This window comes from Athene noctua, chromosome 4 (assembly GCF_965140245.1).
Source record: "Athene noctua chromosome 4, bAthNoc1.hap1.1, whole genome shotgun sequence".
NCBI classification, from domain to species: domain Eukaryota; kingdom Metazoa; phylum Chordata; class Aves; order Strigiformes; family Strigidae; genus Athene; species Athene noctua.
In genome coordinates, this window is record NC_134040.1 from 8,147,451 (window position 1) to 8,164,457 (window position 17,007).

General features: G+C 38.6%; 1 protein-coding gene across 6 annotated transcripts in view; it reads left to right on the plus strand.

Moving 5' to 3' along the window:
• MAEA (macrophage erythroblast attacher, E3 ubiquitin ligase) overlaps nucleotides 1-12,774 on the plus strand; it is a 54,393-nt gene extending 41,619 nt beyond the window's left edge. For 4 of the 6 annotated variants that reach the window (XM_074904360.1, XM_074904358.1, XM_074904363.1 and 1 more), the window contains 4 exons: nucleotides 6,035-6,143; nucleotides 9,880-10,013; nucleotides 10,689-10,884; nucleotides 11,287-12,773. In XM_074904360.1, coding sequence (XP_074760461.1) covers nucleotides 6,035-6,143; nucleotides 9,880-10,013; nucleotides 10,689-10,884; nucleotides 11,287-11,382 — 535 coding nt within the window. In that variant the 3' untranslated portion in view covers nucleotides 11,383-12,773. Of the gene's footprint in view, nucleotides 1-6,034; nucleotides 6,144-9,879; nucleotides 10,014-10,688; nucleotides 10,885-11,286 lie in introns of all 6 variants that reach the window. The other 2 variants (XM_074904364.1, XM_074904361.1) reach the window with 2 other exon arrangements.
• Nucleotides 12,775-17,007: the final 4,233 nt, after the last annotated feature.

Sequence of the window (17,007 nt, forward strand, 5' to 3'; positions counted from 1 at the left end):
ATTCACAAGTTTTAGATATAAAAACTCTTCTGCAGGGCAAACCACATAACTTTTCTTGAGTAGAATGGATAAAAAAGAGTTAGGTTGTTTTAAAAACAAGAATAAAGCAATAAGTAGTGCAAGTATGTGGAGAGGCCAGTATAATACTAACAACACCCCCAGAGTTACCTTAAGTTTTAGAGTTATTTCCAGTTGCTATTTCTAACTTTTTCAAATGTGTTGCTTCTTTGAGCTAATCATATCATTTCTACTTTGCCCTAGTTGGTGTTAAATCTCACTGTTTTGGCCCTAGCCAGTGCAAATGTGCAGTCTCCTAAACTCTAGCTAATATTGGTGTTAATTTTTTTAAAAGTCAAAAAAAAAAAACCCCAACCCACACAACCTACATGCTATCATTTAGATATGTGCTCTTACCCTTTGACAGAATTGTCAAATCCAAAGGAATTGTCAGATATTTATGAAAAGTATGAAAGACACTCAACATTACCTGTCTTCTGAAGCCCATGGTGCTCTTTATGTCCAACGAATACTATGCCTTTGTATCTTCGGCTTTATTCTCTGCTAAGTTTGCTTCTTTGCCAAATGTGCAGTCATGCATCTTAACAATGAGTAGTCCGTGCTCTAAAAACTATTTTATTGGAGCTGCAGCTTCCTTATGTAGCTTCGAAACCAGAGGGCAGGCATAGAGCTGAAATGAGGAGATAGGCCGAGAACTGGAACAAAGTAGATAAGGTCATTCTGTATTTTATTGTTGTTACTCGATATTTGTTTCCCTTTGATCCCTTTTCCATATCAGAAATGGTAAAATTTGCAGGCTGTCAACCCTCAAGAGAACTCAGCACTCTGGGCATGGAATAACTTGTACTGCCATAGTCCCTGAGGTTTAAAACGTATAGCTTCTATCTACACTGCAAATATGCATCCATATTAAATGTTAGGGGTGAAGCATGTATGTTCCATACATCTATTGAAATTCAGGGTTGACACATTTTACACTCAGCGATTATAACTTGCCAGTCATAACAGTGCTGCTTTAACTTCATGTCTTGTAAAATGAAAAGGAGCTGCAGAAGTCCTCTGTCTTAACTCCTTTTTAACAGAGTGTGCATTCAGAGCTCAACATCTCAATGCTTTCCTTAATGTGGCTTTAAAATATTAGTTTTTACCATTTCATTCTACTTTGCTTCAAAATAAATATGTAATGAATAAGGGAAGATATTTTGCGAAGGTGTAGCATAAATCTCATTGCTTCTAGCAAACTGTTGCAACTTGTGTTTTTATTAGCTTGCTTCTGTTAAGTGCCTGCAGCAGGATTCTTTCAGTATTGTGTCCGTGGTGCAATAAATAGGTCAGGCATCCATTAGAAAGCAGAGAAAGGCTGTTTACCAAGTAGTTTCCTGTATGAGTGGAACTCGGAGAACTGACATTTTGTTGAAACGCAGCTGGTGTTTAAATAAGTTTGAAAGCTTTGCTTACTGCCTGCTGAGAACCTCTAAAGTGACATATTGCTTTTAGGTTAAGATTGATGTGAGCTTTAAAATTATACATCTTATTAAATAAGTGTTTGAATTTCTGTAGCTTTTTAGAATATTAGTCCGAACAGGCTTTCCTCTAAGGTAGCTTATCAGAGTAGTCTTGAAAGTGCAGATTTCAAGACTACGAAAACTATTTCTTGAATACAAGAATAAATATCTTAAGTACATCACACAAAGGTTTTTTGCCTAGTATCGTTAGCCTTTAATTCCCATAGTCTCTTTGGTTTGGGTTTTTTTAAACTTATACCTGTTACAGTACAATGAACAAATGATTACACTAATTTCACACTTCTGGGGCTCTCACATTTCATTCTGGAAAACCTGAGAGCCTTCTACTACTTTGCTCTTATGAAATGCTAGAAATACACAGAGTTCTTCGCTAAAAGCTTAACAAAACACCCTGTGCACTTCTTATTCTTGGGATACAAAGGACAAAAAGAATAAGTAAAAATAGATAATGATGCACAGACTTAAGAGAAAGTGGCCACAGTCTATTCATTTTTGTAAACTCCTACAAGGATGAATAAACACTTTGTTCCTTTGTTTTTGTTATGGTGGGGGTGGGGTTGAACAGATGTATGAAAATAATAACATTTTTGAGGCTTTGAGTGTAAGTTTTGCTAGCAGTCATAATGGTCTCTGAGATAAAGGCATTCAGGTACTGGTTAGAAAGTCCTTTCTTGATAATATGTTATGTTTGTTAATTGCTACTTGCTGGTAAGTATGTTCACTCTTATATTCAGGCATATGTAGATACGCACATACACACTGTGTAGCTTATACTTCAACAACTTAATGTAGCCTTAGCAGACAGTAAACTGTAAAACTTCATGTCTTTCATAAATATCCTTTTATTCTTCGATTTGTCAAGAACAGTATGTCTGCTGTACCTGCTTGGGCTAGAGGAACAGCCATTTCAAACAGAAGATGGACTTCGTGTCCACAGAGTTTACAGAATTGTTCTGGAATTTGAAAAAAACAAATTTTCTACCTATTACATTGATATGTCACAAGCATTTAATTAGTGGTTTCAGTGATGGTCTAGTGGCCATAATTAAAACTTATTTTTTTAAAAAACTATAGCCTCCTGCTCTAGCTATACTGACTAGTGTGTGCTAGTGGTGGTAAATAAGCATTGTAAGGTTCATATATACTTCCAAGAGCGTAACATTTGCACAGAGATGGAAATAGCTGAATGAAAAGGCAAGGGGTGAATAATGGCACGAGGGCAAATAAGGTGTTATTTAAATGTTTTGCATTCATGAGTACTCACATAGTATTGTTTCTTGCTTTGCAATCTAAAAAAAGACTTCAGAGTGCTATGAATTAATTGAACTTGCTTCTCTTTTAAAGGATATCTTGCTCAATTTTAATTTCTCTGTGCTTTGCACTCAGGTGATGAGTTCAGACATTCGCATGGCAGGCTTTGTGCGAAAACTTCCTTGTGTCGTTAAGGGACACGGGTAGAAGGGAAAGTCAGGAGGTAAAGACCAACAGAAGGTCACTTAAAACCTGATTCCTTCTGGCTGAACCCAAAATGGCCATCACATGCCAGTATGTTCAGTACTTTGTGAATGATGGAAATGTTGGATTGCTGAGCACTTCTTTGAATGGCTAACACATGCCATAGTGATTATATATTTTACATAAAACAAAGTGTTAATACTAGGTCTTCTTGAACACATATAGTAAGTGTGGCCAGTATTTGCTGTTGCAGCTCAGGGCCTTCCTATAAGTAAGGGAGATTTACTGTTGAAATGCTGTAAGAGCAAATTTTCAAGGCCTGACAGGGGGAGTAGGACCACGGTACTAACAAGGCTGGTGCAAAACTGAAGTACCACTTCTGTCTTACAGGTTGGTTTGGATTGGAAGGGACCTTAAAGATCCCCTAGTTCCAACCCCCTGCCATGGGCAAGGACACCTTCCACTAGAGCAGGTTGCTCAAAGCCCCGTCCAACCTGGCCTTGAGCACTGCCAGGGAGGGGGCAGCCACAGCCTCTCTGGGTGACCTGTGCCAGGGCCTCACCACCCTCACAGTGAATAATTTCTTCCTTAAATCTAATTTAAATCTACCCTCTTCCTTCTTCTACCCACTTCCTCTTTAAAGCTATTAGCCCTTGTTCTATCACTACATGCCCTTGTAAAAAGTCTGTCTTCATTTTTCCTGTAGTCCCTTTAAGTACTGGAAGGCTGCTGTAAGGTCCCCTGGAGCCTTCTCTTCTCAGGCTGAACAACCCCAACTCTCTCAGCCTGTCCTCACAGGGGAGTGCTCCAGCCCCCTGAGCATCTTTGTGGCTTCTTCTGGACCTGTTCAAGCAGGTCTGTGTCCTTCTGATGTTGGTGCCCCCAGAGCTGGACACAGCACTGGGGGGGGGGTGGTCTCATGAGAGCAGAGCACAGTGGGAGAATCCCCTCCCTCAACTTGCTGGCCACACTTCTCATGATGCAGCCCAGGATATGGCTGGCATTCTGGGCTGTGAGTGCACGTTGCCAGGTTGTGTTGAGCTTCTTGTCAACCAACACCCATGACTCCTTCTCCTCAGGGATGCTCTCAGTCCATATGCTACACAGTCTGTATTTGTGCTTGGGATTGCCCCAACCCACGTGCAGGACCTTGCACTTGGCCTTGTTGAACTCCATGAGGTTTGCACAGTCCCGCCTGTCCAGGTCCCTCTGGATGGCCCATCCCTTCCCTCCAGTGTGTTGACTGCACCACACAGCTTGGTATCATCGGCAAACTCGCTGAGGGTGCCTCGATCCCACTGTCCATGTCACCAACAAAGATGTTAAACAGCACCAGTCCCAACACTGACACCTGAAGAACACCACTTGTCACAGAGCACAAGTGCATAGTGGTCAGATCTTTTAAGATGACTTTTCTTCTCTCTCATGTGTGCACATACAATAGTTTAGATTAACTGATAGGTCTGAATTTTTTGCTTTGCCTAAGCTTTCTTTTACATCACTTTCATCTGTAGCTCTGTGCTAGGACTTAGTTTAGCTTTTCTCCCCAATGTCCAGGCTGCCTAGTCTTTTCTCTCAGGCCATGGGGTTTGTACTTCTGCTCTTACAACAGTAATCACCTGGAGAACAATATTTACATTCCTGAATTGCTCACCCAAAATAGGAAGTTGGGTGGAAACAGTCTGTCCTACATAACTTCCATTGCTTCCTGGTTTGGGTGGGAGAGGAAGTAGGAGTACTGAAACACTGCTGAAGAGACTGTTCTCATGGTATTGATGACCTAAGTGGAGTTAGTGGAACACAGAATTGGGAGGGGAACCCTAAAAAAAAGGCATTATCTAGATTATTTTTTTAGTTCAATCCATGAAATGGACAATTGGAAAATACTGTATATTCAAACAAGTAATTTGTAACTTTAAATAGATTTTAACTAGACTCTTTAAAAGTTAAAAAGAGCAAACACCACAGAGGTGGCTTGGTATCTTCCCCGTAATACAAACTGTGGAGAAAATACAGCATAGGGAAGACTTTGCTACACTTAAGCAATGCCAGAAATTCAATTTAGTGCTGATTCCATACTCAGTCTACTGTGCAACATCTGTGTACCACTGAAAACAGGCGCTTTTAGCAGCAATGCTGAACTAATCATGCAGTTTAGAGGCTGGAGGGCTTTCCTGCACACTTAAAAACTCCAACTTGAAAATTGATGATCTTGGGAAGACTAGATAGGGGAGGCTTTCATAGAGGATTTTAAAGTAGTTGAATGTTCTTATAATCCGATAAGAATTCTCTGGCTTCTTAGTATTAATTTCCTGAAAATTATTAAAGTTTGTATTTTTGCTTTAAATAAATTTCTGTCACTTCTTTCAAATATTCTAAGTTTTCAGCCTTGTGTGTATCTCTTACAATCAGTATGCGTTAAAGTACAAAAACTTGTACTGAAGTTCTACTTGATTTTTTTTTTTATTTCCCTGGCAAAAAAACTTGCTCTTAACAAGTTGTTTTCTACTACATTACCCTTCAATTTCTTGTAGTCTGCACAGAAACTGATATTGCTTTCTAGCCTATACCAAAAAAAATATTATTCATAAGTAAACATTATCTCAAATGTCAGTATAAACAAGGTAGATATTTGAACACTCTTGATGTTTAATGGTTTGGAATAGCCGATTATCAGACTGCATTTATCTCGCTTGCAAGTGTGTGCCAAAGGAGTGTGATACACTGAGCTTGCATAAGCAGAGACATTTCTTCTAATAATTGTGGATCTGTCATTCTAGATGTAGGTAATGTAGGACTTCATGCTACAGTAAGAAGTTCTGGTTTCTAAGAAATTCCAGTATAAAATTAGTAATTCTTGTATTTGCATTTGTAGGATGTATTTTTTTTCAAGCCCTCTAAATGCATCATCTTTTGGAGTTCATGTGTATTGAGAGCAGAATCCAGAGTTGTTCTCTGAAATCTTACATAATCACATAAATCTACTTGATTTAGAAACCAGGCTATCTAATAAAGATATAAATTCTGTATTTCAGACATGCAAGAAAGCATTTCAGTCAGGCTGAGGGAAGCCAGCTGGATGAGGTTCGACAAGTGATGGGAATGTTGGCCTTTCCTTCAGACACTCATATCTCCCCCTACAAGGTAATATTTTGTTTGAAATTCAGTGTTACAGCAGAATAGTAAAATACATGTTGCTTTTTTTTTTCTTTACAGGAAAATGCATTGATAATCTGAAGATCAAATGTGGTTCTAATTTTATTTTCTGAAATCCACTTCTATAATAATCCTTAATTTTTAACAACCAGTCCTTGCCTGTCCATTAATCCAGGTAGTATTTGTATTGTTGCCATTAGTCTTAATAGCAGCAGGCAGATTCACACTGAACTAGGCTTACCATGAACCCAGCACTAAAGACCAGTGGGACTGGAATCGTGATACACAAATATACAGCAAGAGACAGAAGAGGAAGTACAGATTAAAAAGTGAGGTAGTTTTGTTCAACATACTAAGCTGTGGCCTTAATACACTATCAGTGGTTCTTAATTCTACTTCTCAAATTACTGTTCTTGTGGTGGTTGGAATGAAGAAAGTAAAGATGATCTGAAAGCAGTACTTCTGATGCTTAAAAGTGTGTGCTTTGGATTATTTAAATTAGTGTAGATATTAGTGGTAATATCTACACCTAAATTTGATTCAAGCAAATAGGTAGTTACTGCTGCTACAGATTTTGAGTTTGTTCTCTGGTCATGTGCTAATTCACTTTTTTAAAAACTTCTCTACCTTCTGCCTCCAGTGCCAGCTGGCAAAACAAAGCAAGAATGCTGTGAAATGCCAAGCCAGTATGTGGCAATGCCAGTATAAACCTGTTTTTTAAACAATTGATGATGAAATCAATGGTTTAATGGTACAAACACACAAAAAAACCAACAGCAATTCACAGAATTAGTGTGATTTTTTGTTTGGTTGGTTGGTTGGTTTTTGTTGTTGTTGTTGTTGTTGCTAATCATAGAGTCCTAGAAGGATCCTGGTATTTTTGAGTCTACGTTTGATGTGAGTTATGAGCATAAATGATAGATGTGTTAGAAGACTGGGTGTAAGACAGAGCTTTGTTTTAGTTGTTAAAAAGAAATAGGCAGGAAATAGAAATCCTGTGTTTTGTTCTAAGGACTAGTTTGGACAGAATGTTTCAGTGGAGAGCAAGGAGAAAAGCTAGTATTGTTTCATGTACAATCATATGGTTGGAACAAATTTCCTACTACTCTTTATTGATCTGACTTAAAACATTCTAGTTCATAGAAATTATGTTTTGGGTTCTCCAATAATTGCCTAGATGAACAGAATCATAGAGCATACACTTGTTTGGAGATATCTTTAATACATTGACTAGGAGTTCTTGTGTGTAAATGGCTTTAAACTGTATCTGTGAGAAAGTTTGTCAGATCATAATATCTCTAATCAATTCATCTTTATTCATCCAAGGGAAGAAACATCTTCTGTAACAAATGAATAGAAGTTTTTCCAGCTTGTCCTATCTTTTTAGGACTTCAGGGAAAACGTATTTAATGTTGTGGTAAAAGAAGCTGTTTTCTTTTGATATCCTTTGATCAGTTTGTGTAGCTGTGGCTGGAACTATTCCAGCTAGATATTTAGTAAGCTGCTGCTTTTGTATCCCATCACCTAGGCTCTTAATCACAGGCTTTTCTTAATCATTGGTAGTACTTTATCTCTATTACAGATCTGTTGTAGGTTCTGTTACACCTTCTCAAGAATTGCCAGAACAAAAGCTTCATCCTGGAACTCCAGGAACATTCTGGCCTTAGATAGGGATAGGGTAGGTGATAGAGCAAACAGACATGCAGTCTGGTGGCAGAAACAGTGCTTTTTACTTTAAGGCAAGATATATGTATGTATTTACTCTTGCCCCTATCTGTATAGGTTCTCTGCCTCAGTTCTGCTTCTTGGTTTGGAGCATTTAGAAGTAAAAATTTGCTTATGTCCAGGATTCTTTCCTTTCCTGTAGATATGCCTCCGAATCTTTCTGCCTCTTCCTCATGTGAATTTATTTCATGCTGTTTTTCTTCAACCAGAGACCTGCAGTTGTTCCAACTGTTTCTGCTGCAAGACTTGTTCCTCTTTTTTTCTCTCACCTTAGTATTTTTGGTGGCTTTTTTGAATAATTTGAAATCCATCACTTAGTTGTTCCCTTTTTCAGCTTCTGTGTAATTCCACTTTCTAAATGCTTGCAAGAAACACACTAGGACTGATTTGTGAGCTGCATCTCTTCCCTCCCTCATCCAAAGATGTTCTCCATTTAATGGTAGTTACTAAAACTGTTGATCCTGTCTCCAATCTAACAGTCATTTTGTCTGTGTTCATGGAGACATGGAACTTCGTAATCTCAACTTAGTAGTTGTACATAAACAGTGAAAAGTGGTTTAAGTAGTGAGGTTTTAGTTAGAGAGGAGGAAGAAACAATTCTGCACTTACTTAGACAACTGCCGTCAAAATCCAGAACTTCTTTATTGTTGACCTCTTACAGTTCTACAAGGTATTCCCCACATTTACCTGAAATACAGTTCTGTTAATGTGTAGTTTTAGGATAACGATGAAAAATGTATTCATAAAGCACTCAAAAAAAACCAGTACTATGGTACCTTTAAATCATTTGGATAGAAGTTCTCAGGCCAATCTGACTGGGGTGGGAGGCAGGATACAGGCTACAACAAAAGGCAGTGGTGGAATCCTTCCTTCTCCAGTGTCTTGACTTGAGAGAACGGGGAACTGAGGAGAAGCAGAGTGGACCAAGGTGGTGCAGAGCAAACCATAAAGACTCAGTGTCTACATCACGGTAAAATCACTGCCTAGTACTTTTGGTATAACATGTTTTGAATTTGATGCTCAGTGTCTTATCTGTCACTGAGTCTTTGATTTTCTTCAGAAACCGGTTTTATAAACTAAACAATATACTAAAATGTATTACTGTTTCTCCTAGTTGTCTCAAAGTGTAGCATGCACAGTTCCTAATATGAACTTACTTTTAAGATAAATAAACGTTGTCACTTCTCGCAACAAAAATGCAGGTTATGGTTACAAAGGAGAAGAGGTGCTAGCAGAAGAAAGGATTCAGTCTTTGCCTGTATAGATAATAAGTATTTTTTCAGAGGATCTTCACTTTTTACATGATTCTTTCATAGCGTTACTTTTAATGTTCAGTGTATCCTTGATCTGTGGGTTTAGTACTTGCTTCCATGAAAAAAGATCCGTACTTTTAACTACTGTTCCCTGATTTTTAGGTAATGCACAGCATTACAGCATATCTTAAAGAATTTAATCCTCAAATGCATAGTTTACCTAAGCTTTCTCTAACCTGGGACTGTGCCAGCTCTTCAAATTAAAAACCTTTCTACAAAATTCTGTAGACATTATATATTACAAAGAGGTATCAGCAGAATTAGTGTGACTTGAGGTAAAATGTTTCCGATTTTTCAATGGTAATGGTGCAGAGGCTATAGAGCAAACTTTCCACAAAACTAATGTTGCTTCATAACTAGGCCAGCATTCTAAAAAACTAAATGCAAGAAATAGCCTTACTAGGATTTACATACCTTAATTAGCACATTTGGTAGATGGCAGAGGGAGATTGAATAGTGTTATTCAGCTATTTTAAGTAATACTTGATTTAAATCACATTTCTAGTGAATTATTGTTAAAAGGTACTTCCTAAACAAGTACATTCATACTGTGCATTAGCATGTATACTTTTATTTCGTGATGGATTTAGTCAAGTGAGTTTTGCACAATTTACCACTCTGAGGGTTTTTCCCCTGGGACTGTTAGATTGAAAACAACTTATAGTTGTGTTGGGTTTTTTTAACAGGATCTCTTGGACCCTGCTCGATGGAGAATGCTGATCCAACAGTTTAGATATGATAACTACAGACTACATCAGCTGGGAAACAATTCTGTTTTTACTATAACACTCCAGGCAGGCCTTTCAGCTATAAAAACACCGTATCCTTTAATGCAGATACTACTGTCGAGTGCAAAAAAGCATTGTGCTTTTTTTATTCTGTGGATGCTTTTCAGAGAGATCAAAGAGGAAATGTGACACCTGAATGTTCTTGCTTATGAGTTGTTTAAAGGGGTTATGAATTGGTCTCCCTATTAACTTAAGGGGAGATTATAATAAATGGAATTATTATTTTAAGAAGAAAAACAAGCCCAAACCAAATTTTTAAGGTGAAATCAACACTGTTTGTGTATTAGGCTATCTTTCCATGTGTCTTTAGTGAATATATCTGCAAAAGTTAGTGAGATGGGTCAGAAATTTATTTTTTTTAAGCAATTACACACAGATTTACCCTGTCTGGTTTTGTGAGTATTCAAATATATCCTGCATCTTTTGAAACGTAGTTGGATTTGCTACACACTATGGTGTATCGGAGAAGGACTGGTGCTACTAAAGTGTTCTACATCAGAAATTTTACCTTTAGAGGGTGCTGGACACTTGTTGCTCACTCTTGTTCCTTGAAACTTATATGTGCACATTAAACTTGTAGAATGTACAGGACTGCTTCATTCAACCCAGGTTGTATTTTCAGTTTACTGTCTTGTTTTCCAATGTTTGTCATTAACTAATTGTTGTTGCATGCTGTGGTGGCTGTTCCTTAACTTGCTGTTAAACAGACAGTGTTATAAAGAGGATGGGAGCTCAAAAAACCCAGACTGCCCTGTGTGTAGCAAATCCCTGAACAAGCTGGCTCAGCCTCTGCCTATGGCACATTGTGCCAACTCCCGACTAGTCTGCAAGATTTCGGGGGATGTAATGAACGAAAATAATCCTCCTATGATGTTACCAAATGGATATGTCTATGGATACAATGTAAGTGTTGAAATCAATGACTTACTGAAGTCTAAAATAGCAGTGGTTATAATAACTTTATATATCAAAATAAGAGCTTATGAACATAGTCAGAAAGTTAGAAGCATCTTCTGTATTAACAGAAGAAAGGTAACTTCTTGCAGTAATTTTAAAGGACTGTATATTTATGTGATTAAGTTGGTTTTTAAGTTAATATTTGATTGAACATACAAATATATAACATGAAATCAAATGGCATTGGAAGTCTTTCCCTTTGGACAGTGATAATGCAGAATAAGTAACTTCTGTGGGTGAAAATATTTTGACCTCAGACTGTAATGTCATTTTTTAAAATTAAAAATAATTAACTAATACTTTGAGTTACTATTGTGACTATTATCTTTCGATTTCACTTTTTTTCAGTCTCTGCTTTCTATTCGTCAAGATGACAAAGTAATTTGCCCAAGAACCAAAGAAGTCTTCAACTTCTCACAAGCTGAGAAAGTCTACATCATGTAGGTCCATAAAACACATGATGAAGTGCCGCTGGAATTTTGACACAGTGTATATTGGCATACCCTGTAAAGGGGGGGGCCTTAATGTGTGGCAAAGAAGCAAAACCTGCCACCTTGGGGATCAGACCTGTCGGTGGCATTATTGTTTCTTGCGACCAAAGATCAATGAGCAACAATAAACACTCGTTAAAAAAAAAAAAAAAAAGAGGAATTATGACTTAAGTTTGTACTTGAATAAAAACAAAAACAAATTTTGATTGTTAAGGTTTTGTAACATAAGGTCAAAAATTGGACTATTCTCAAAAGTACTTTCATCTTCTAAAGGATAACTTTCTTTAAAGATGGACACTTGCACTGGGGAGAAGTTAAAACAGATTTGAAATTAAATCCATTTTTCTTCCCTCTTTTTCACAATTGTCCAAGACCCTTTTGTTATCAAAGATTTCAGTACTACCAATATGTTCTCCTTTAAGCTCCTCTTTGCCTTCTTTATGATCCTCTCGTGAAGTAATCCTGAACACAAATTATGTAACTTATTTCCATGGGAAGATATTGATGTCTTTTGACACAACACTGGCTTCTCTGGAGGATCAACTAGGGACTGGTTTGAAGGAGTATAAAGTCTTTTTCCAAACCCAAATATTTTAAGGAGGTTGCATAAGTATCAAGAGGAACTGAGAACATTTCAGGCACAATCCAATGCTTGTTTAAATGTTCTTTTTCCAGTCTACCATAGTGTTAAAGTCCTTCTAAAGTTATTAGTTATGTGCATAGGGTTCAATATGAAATCATTAGTGCTACTGCCTTATTTCTTGCTTTGAGAATGTACTCACATGAAAATGAGCTGGTATTCTTAAGTGTTGGGCGAAGTTTCTGAAGATGCCTTGCAGGATGATTACATAATTTTAGGGTCTAAATAGTATTCATTACTGAAACTAATAGTTCAATTTTAACAACTACAGAACACATCCTTATGACTTTTCAAAAGAATTAAACCATTGTAGTTTAAACAAAACCATATTGTAGAGGTTTGTATTTAGCGCTTATTTTTGCATGTTGATGTTGATTAGCTAATAAAAGATTGTAAATGTAAAACATGTTAATAAAAATTGTTTTCCATTTCTTGATTATATAAATTTAGAAAGTTGCTTTGTATTTAAATGTCAAAAAACTCTTTTGTAAGGGTGTCTCTTAAAAAGAGTGCTGCTTCCAAGTGTTGTGTTTTAGTGTTCTACAACCCCCACAAAACAAACAACTCCAGCTTCCTACACCACAACCCTAAATGTTGTTGTTCAGGCTTCAACATCACTGCATCTCAGTCAAATAACTATTTTCGGTTTACATTTTTCCATCTATGAATAGTACATTCCAATGTTGCTTCCTGGAAGACTGCCTCATGTCCTAGACACTTTCTGTTAATAAAATTTTGTGGGAGATGCTAGGTGTGAGGTTTTGATGCGTGACTGAGTGCTTTAATGAATGCTAACAAAGAATAGCAGAAGGACCACAACTTCAATTCATGTTCAACTCTTAGAGATCACAGATATATAAACAGATTGTATCAGCCACTCTGAAACTGTAAATACTGTGCTATTTACAGTGAGGTATGTCTGTAAAGGTTCCATTTTCAGTAAGCATGGGTTACTGCTGCTTCTGAAGGGGTTTATCTGGAACACTGCAGAGCTGCTGCCTTGGCAGAGACCGGGGTTCCTGCACTCATGGCTCAAAGGGTCTGTTTCCCTCAGGTTTTTCTGTGTTAGATTTAGTGATTCCTTAGACCGAAAGCAATGTGCCAAGAGTAGGTGGAGGCAGATAATGAGAGAATGTGCATCAGTAACTGGAGTAATTGGCTCTCAGTTAAGCGGTAACTGATTTCTTCCTCATGGGGCGAGAGTTGAAGGATCATCAACTCAAAAGGGGAGAGGCCATCACCCTGGGGAGCAGCATTGCAGAAACCCAAATGAAACAGCATCTGTTTTCTTTGGCAGCCTATTCACAGCATCATAGCAGAAGGGCAAGGATAACTTTGAGAATGGCAACCTCGCTTTACTTTACAGACATGCATAAAGGCTAAAGCAGGGAGGAAGGGGTGGATTTCTTACCAAGGAAAGACATGGTAACTGCATAACAATTGTAGGGCACTGAAATTGTTGCTTTTGCATCTCTAAGTACTAGTTCCTGAGATTCAGCCCTTTTTGCTTTCTGTGGCTTAAGCAGAGTGGTGGCAAAATCCATGTACCCAAAAAAAATGGTTTGGGAGGGGAGGAGAGCAGCTGGCCTACACCAGGAGTGCCTCATGTATGGGAAGTCCATTCTGAGGGCTGGGTGGTGTGTTCTGAAGCAGAAGGAGCCCAGGGGAGCCTCAGCAGTTTGTTAGCTGGGGTTGCTCACTTCAGAAATCTGCAATCCAACAACCCATTTTGTCTACAGCGAGACTGCCTTGATACAGGCAGTTGTAGCCTCCTGGCTGACCCCTGTGGCTTGTGTCCAGTACATCCACCTACAGACTGGCTTTCATTCTCAGCCTTGCTCTGGCATGGCTTTAGAAGCCTTCCAGCTTTTTGAGGGTTGGAAATGGTGGCAGGGATGGGTTGCTTTGGTGCAGCTTGGGAGTTCAGGTTTGCATTCCCTGACTGCTTTCTGCAGCCTTGAGCTCAGAGTCCAACAGAGGCGTCAGCGCGTAGCTTGTACCAATGCCTTCAGACATTGAACCAAGAGCAGTATTTGGCTCGTGGTAAGTATAAACTTGCTGGCTGTCAGCACTGTTTTAATAACTGTTCTCTCGCTGCATTGATTCCTGCCTATGGATACACCAAGAAAGAGGACTTGGGAAGTATGGTTTGTATAGTATGGGTGGAGGAGGCAGGGCAGGGTTATAGAAGCTCTCCTGAACAATTGAAAGTTTGGATAAGGATCTTCTTAAACCTTTCTCATTCTAGCAAAGTCTTGCATAGCAATTAGATTGTAAAATAGAGGATGGGGGATCAGTTGTACAACCTGACTGTAACCAGATGTGGAAGCTTCAACAAACACGGTCATAACCTGCTATATATAAACCAAGCCTTCTCTGTCGATTGTACATCTGTTAGCAGCGATGCCTGGATTTCATTTCAATCAAAAAGTGACTGTCAACTACTTTAGATGAGCTGCCTGGTCTTTTTTATGGATAACTTGCATTATCCAAATGCCTGGCAGGGTGCTGAGGTGGCAGACAAAAAACGCATTTATTTCCTTAAGGGCCAAGTTACTGCCTGTACAATGAAGGACGTCCTTTTGAAACGGAAGAGGTTGATTAGTGAAGTGAAGACTTGTCTCCTCTCTGTATCTGGCTGAGCTGGAAATGGACAATACCCTTTACCATGATGGTTTTTTCAGTCTTGCCAAGCAATTTAACAAAATGAGACTTGAGGCTCTGGATTTTGGTTATGGTGTTTGTTTGATGGCAACAGTTTGTCCCAGTTATGGTCAAGACAGGTTTCTTTGATTTCCATAGTTACACAGAGGCTGAGAATTGCCTTAACCTTTCCTTCTATTTGTTGTGGTCCAGACCCCTCGTCTAAATGCTGAAGATTCTCCAATATTGTGAAAGGAGAGAGTATTGATAATTGTTCATATATTGGTAACTGTTCATGATGCCATGGTTTTCTTTGATACCTTTCAGCTTGAAGCATTCCATTATCTACCAGGCTGTGAAGGGTTCAGGATGCTGAGATTGCAACACTTTGTAGGTAGGAAGTAGTGAAGCTGATACCACATTCAGGCAAAACATTTTGCAGGAGGCAAATTATAAGCATGTGCTTTCCTACTCATCAATAAGATTACTTCTTAGAAAAAAAATATTATTTGGGAAAGGAAAAATGAGAAAACTATATACAGCTGGTAATCTGCCAAAAGGAAGCCTTTGAACATTCTTAATAGACCACTGTTCAGAAAAAAAATCAATACTTTGGCTTTCTTTTTTTCTGCTTGGGGTAACCTGAGCAGGGTGTGTTGGCAGACGTACCAAGCGCTTGATCAGGGCATTCTTTGAGACCCACGACTACACGATGATGACTTGTGTCTCCCGTAGCACGATACAGAGGTCACATGGTGTAACAAAATGAGTATTTAAATCTCATCCATCCTGATTTTGTGTGTTCTGTAATGAGGTATCAGATTCTGCTCAGCAAGTTGTTTCTTCCTGCTGTGTCCTGAAGCCTGCAGCACCATTAACACTGTACCAGCAGCAGGTGAATCGGCCTTCTGGGCTTCCCTGTTTCAGTCCTGTACTCCTTAGGCCAGGGGTTTTGGTGGTATTCTCCAGCATAGTCCACCCTGAGGGCTATTTTTCAGGGTTTACCTGGCACTGAGCAATGATTATTTTTTTCTGTGGAGTGACTTTCTGGCACTGGGTACTAATAGTCTGCATCTTTAAAGGCAAAACCAGGCTTTAGTGACCACATGCTGTCCCAGCTGCCTAGCTCCATGCTTTCTGAATTAGTGCACCAAATAAACCCCAGCCCAGATCAATAGGATAGTGATCAAATCTGATCTTTATCTAATCCTTGAACAGAAAAACTGCAAGTAGTTTCTTCTGGTCATTCAATGCTATCGTAGCTATTTGTTTCTATTTGATGGTGAGGGGCATCTGCAGGTTAGACAGTGAACACAATCTCCTTGCCATGGTGCTTTTTTTAAGATTCAGTGTCTCGCTGGTTCTGCAATATGTGTAACTCCCAGCTATACTGAAAGGCAGCATTTTTATTGACGTGTTATAAATAATTGACCCTGTTAGTGTAAGTGTTCACCAGCTCACGTTTATCCTGGTTTTAGGAAGAGAGCTAGGATGGGCAGAGGTAGACAGCAGAATCTCTTCTTATCTCCTTACTAACATATCGTCTTCTTAGAGCCAGGTAGGTTCTGTAAGTAGAATGAGGTCTCTCTGGCGCACAGTCAGGGAAAGAAAATCTGCACTTCATGGTCAGCAAGAGGGAGCAGGAAGCTATAGATCCCGATATGGTTGGATGAGAAGACTGCAGAGTTCTTTTGCTGTGATAGATATAGAGCCAACACAAAGTAGTTCTACTCTATAATTGACTTTTGTGAGAAGTTCAATGCCTATCTGAGCTAGTCATTGAAAAAACCCCTCATCTTAAGGGATCTAGTCCCAGTTTGTTTGAACTGAAGTTCTAAGACTCTGTAAACGGAAGTTCTTCATTTCAAAAATAAAGTTAGTCCTTATCATTGCTGGCTAGCTACAAGTTAATTTCACTGAGGAGCTCACAGTTTTGAATAAGATATTTTAGGCTCCACAATAAAATCTTGCTATTTGACTATGTTAAAATTATCAGAGGTCTGTATCCTAAGGCAGAGGAAATCAGCTGTAGGATAATTAGCACTGAAAGAACAATAGGAAATAGCAGAACAACAAGAAATAGAAAAGGCTGCTGAACAAGAAAGGCTGTTTGTTTTGACTTAGTAAAAATGAGAGCGAGTGTCAGGGTAAAGTTAAGAAATGCTCTCAGCCAGCTATCTTTCAAAGAGATTAAAATAACTACAGAAGTTTTTAAAAGTGCAAGTAAGAGGAAAAAATTAACATATGAAACTAGTGTGTGGTAGATATCCAGACTTGATTACAAAACTACACCCA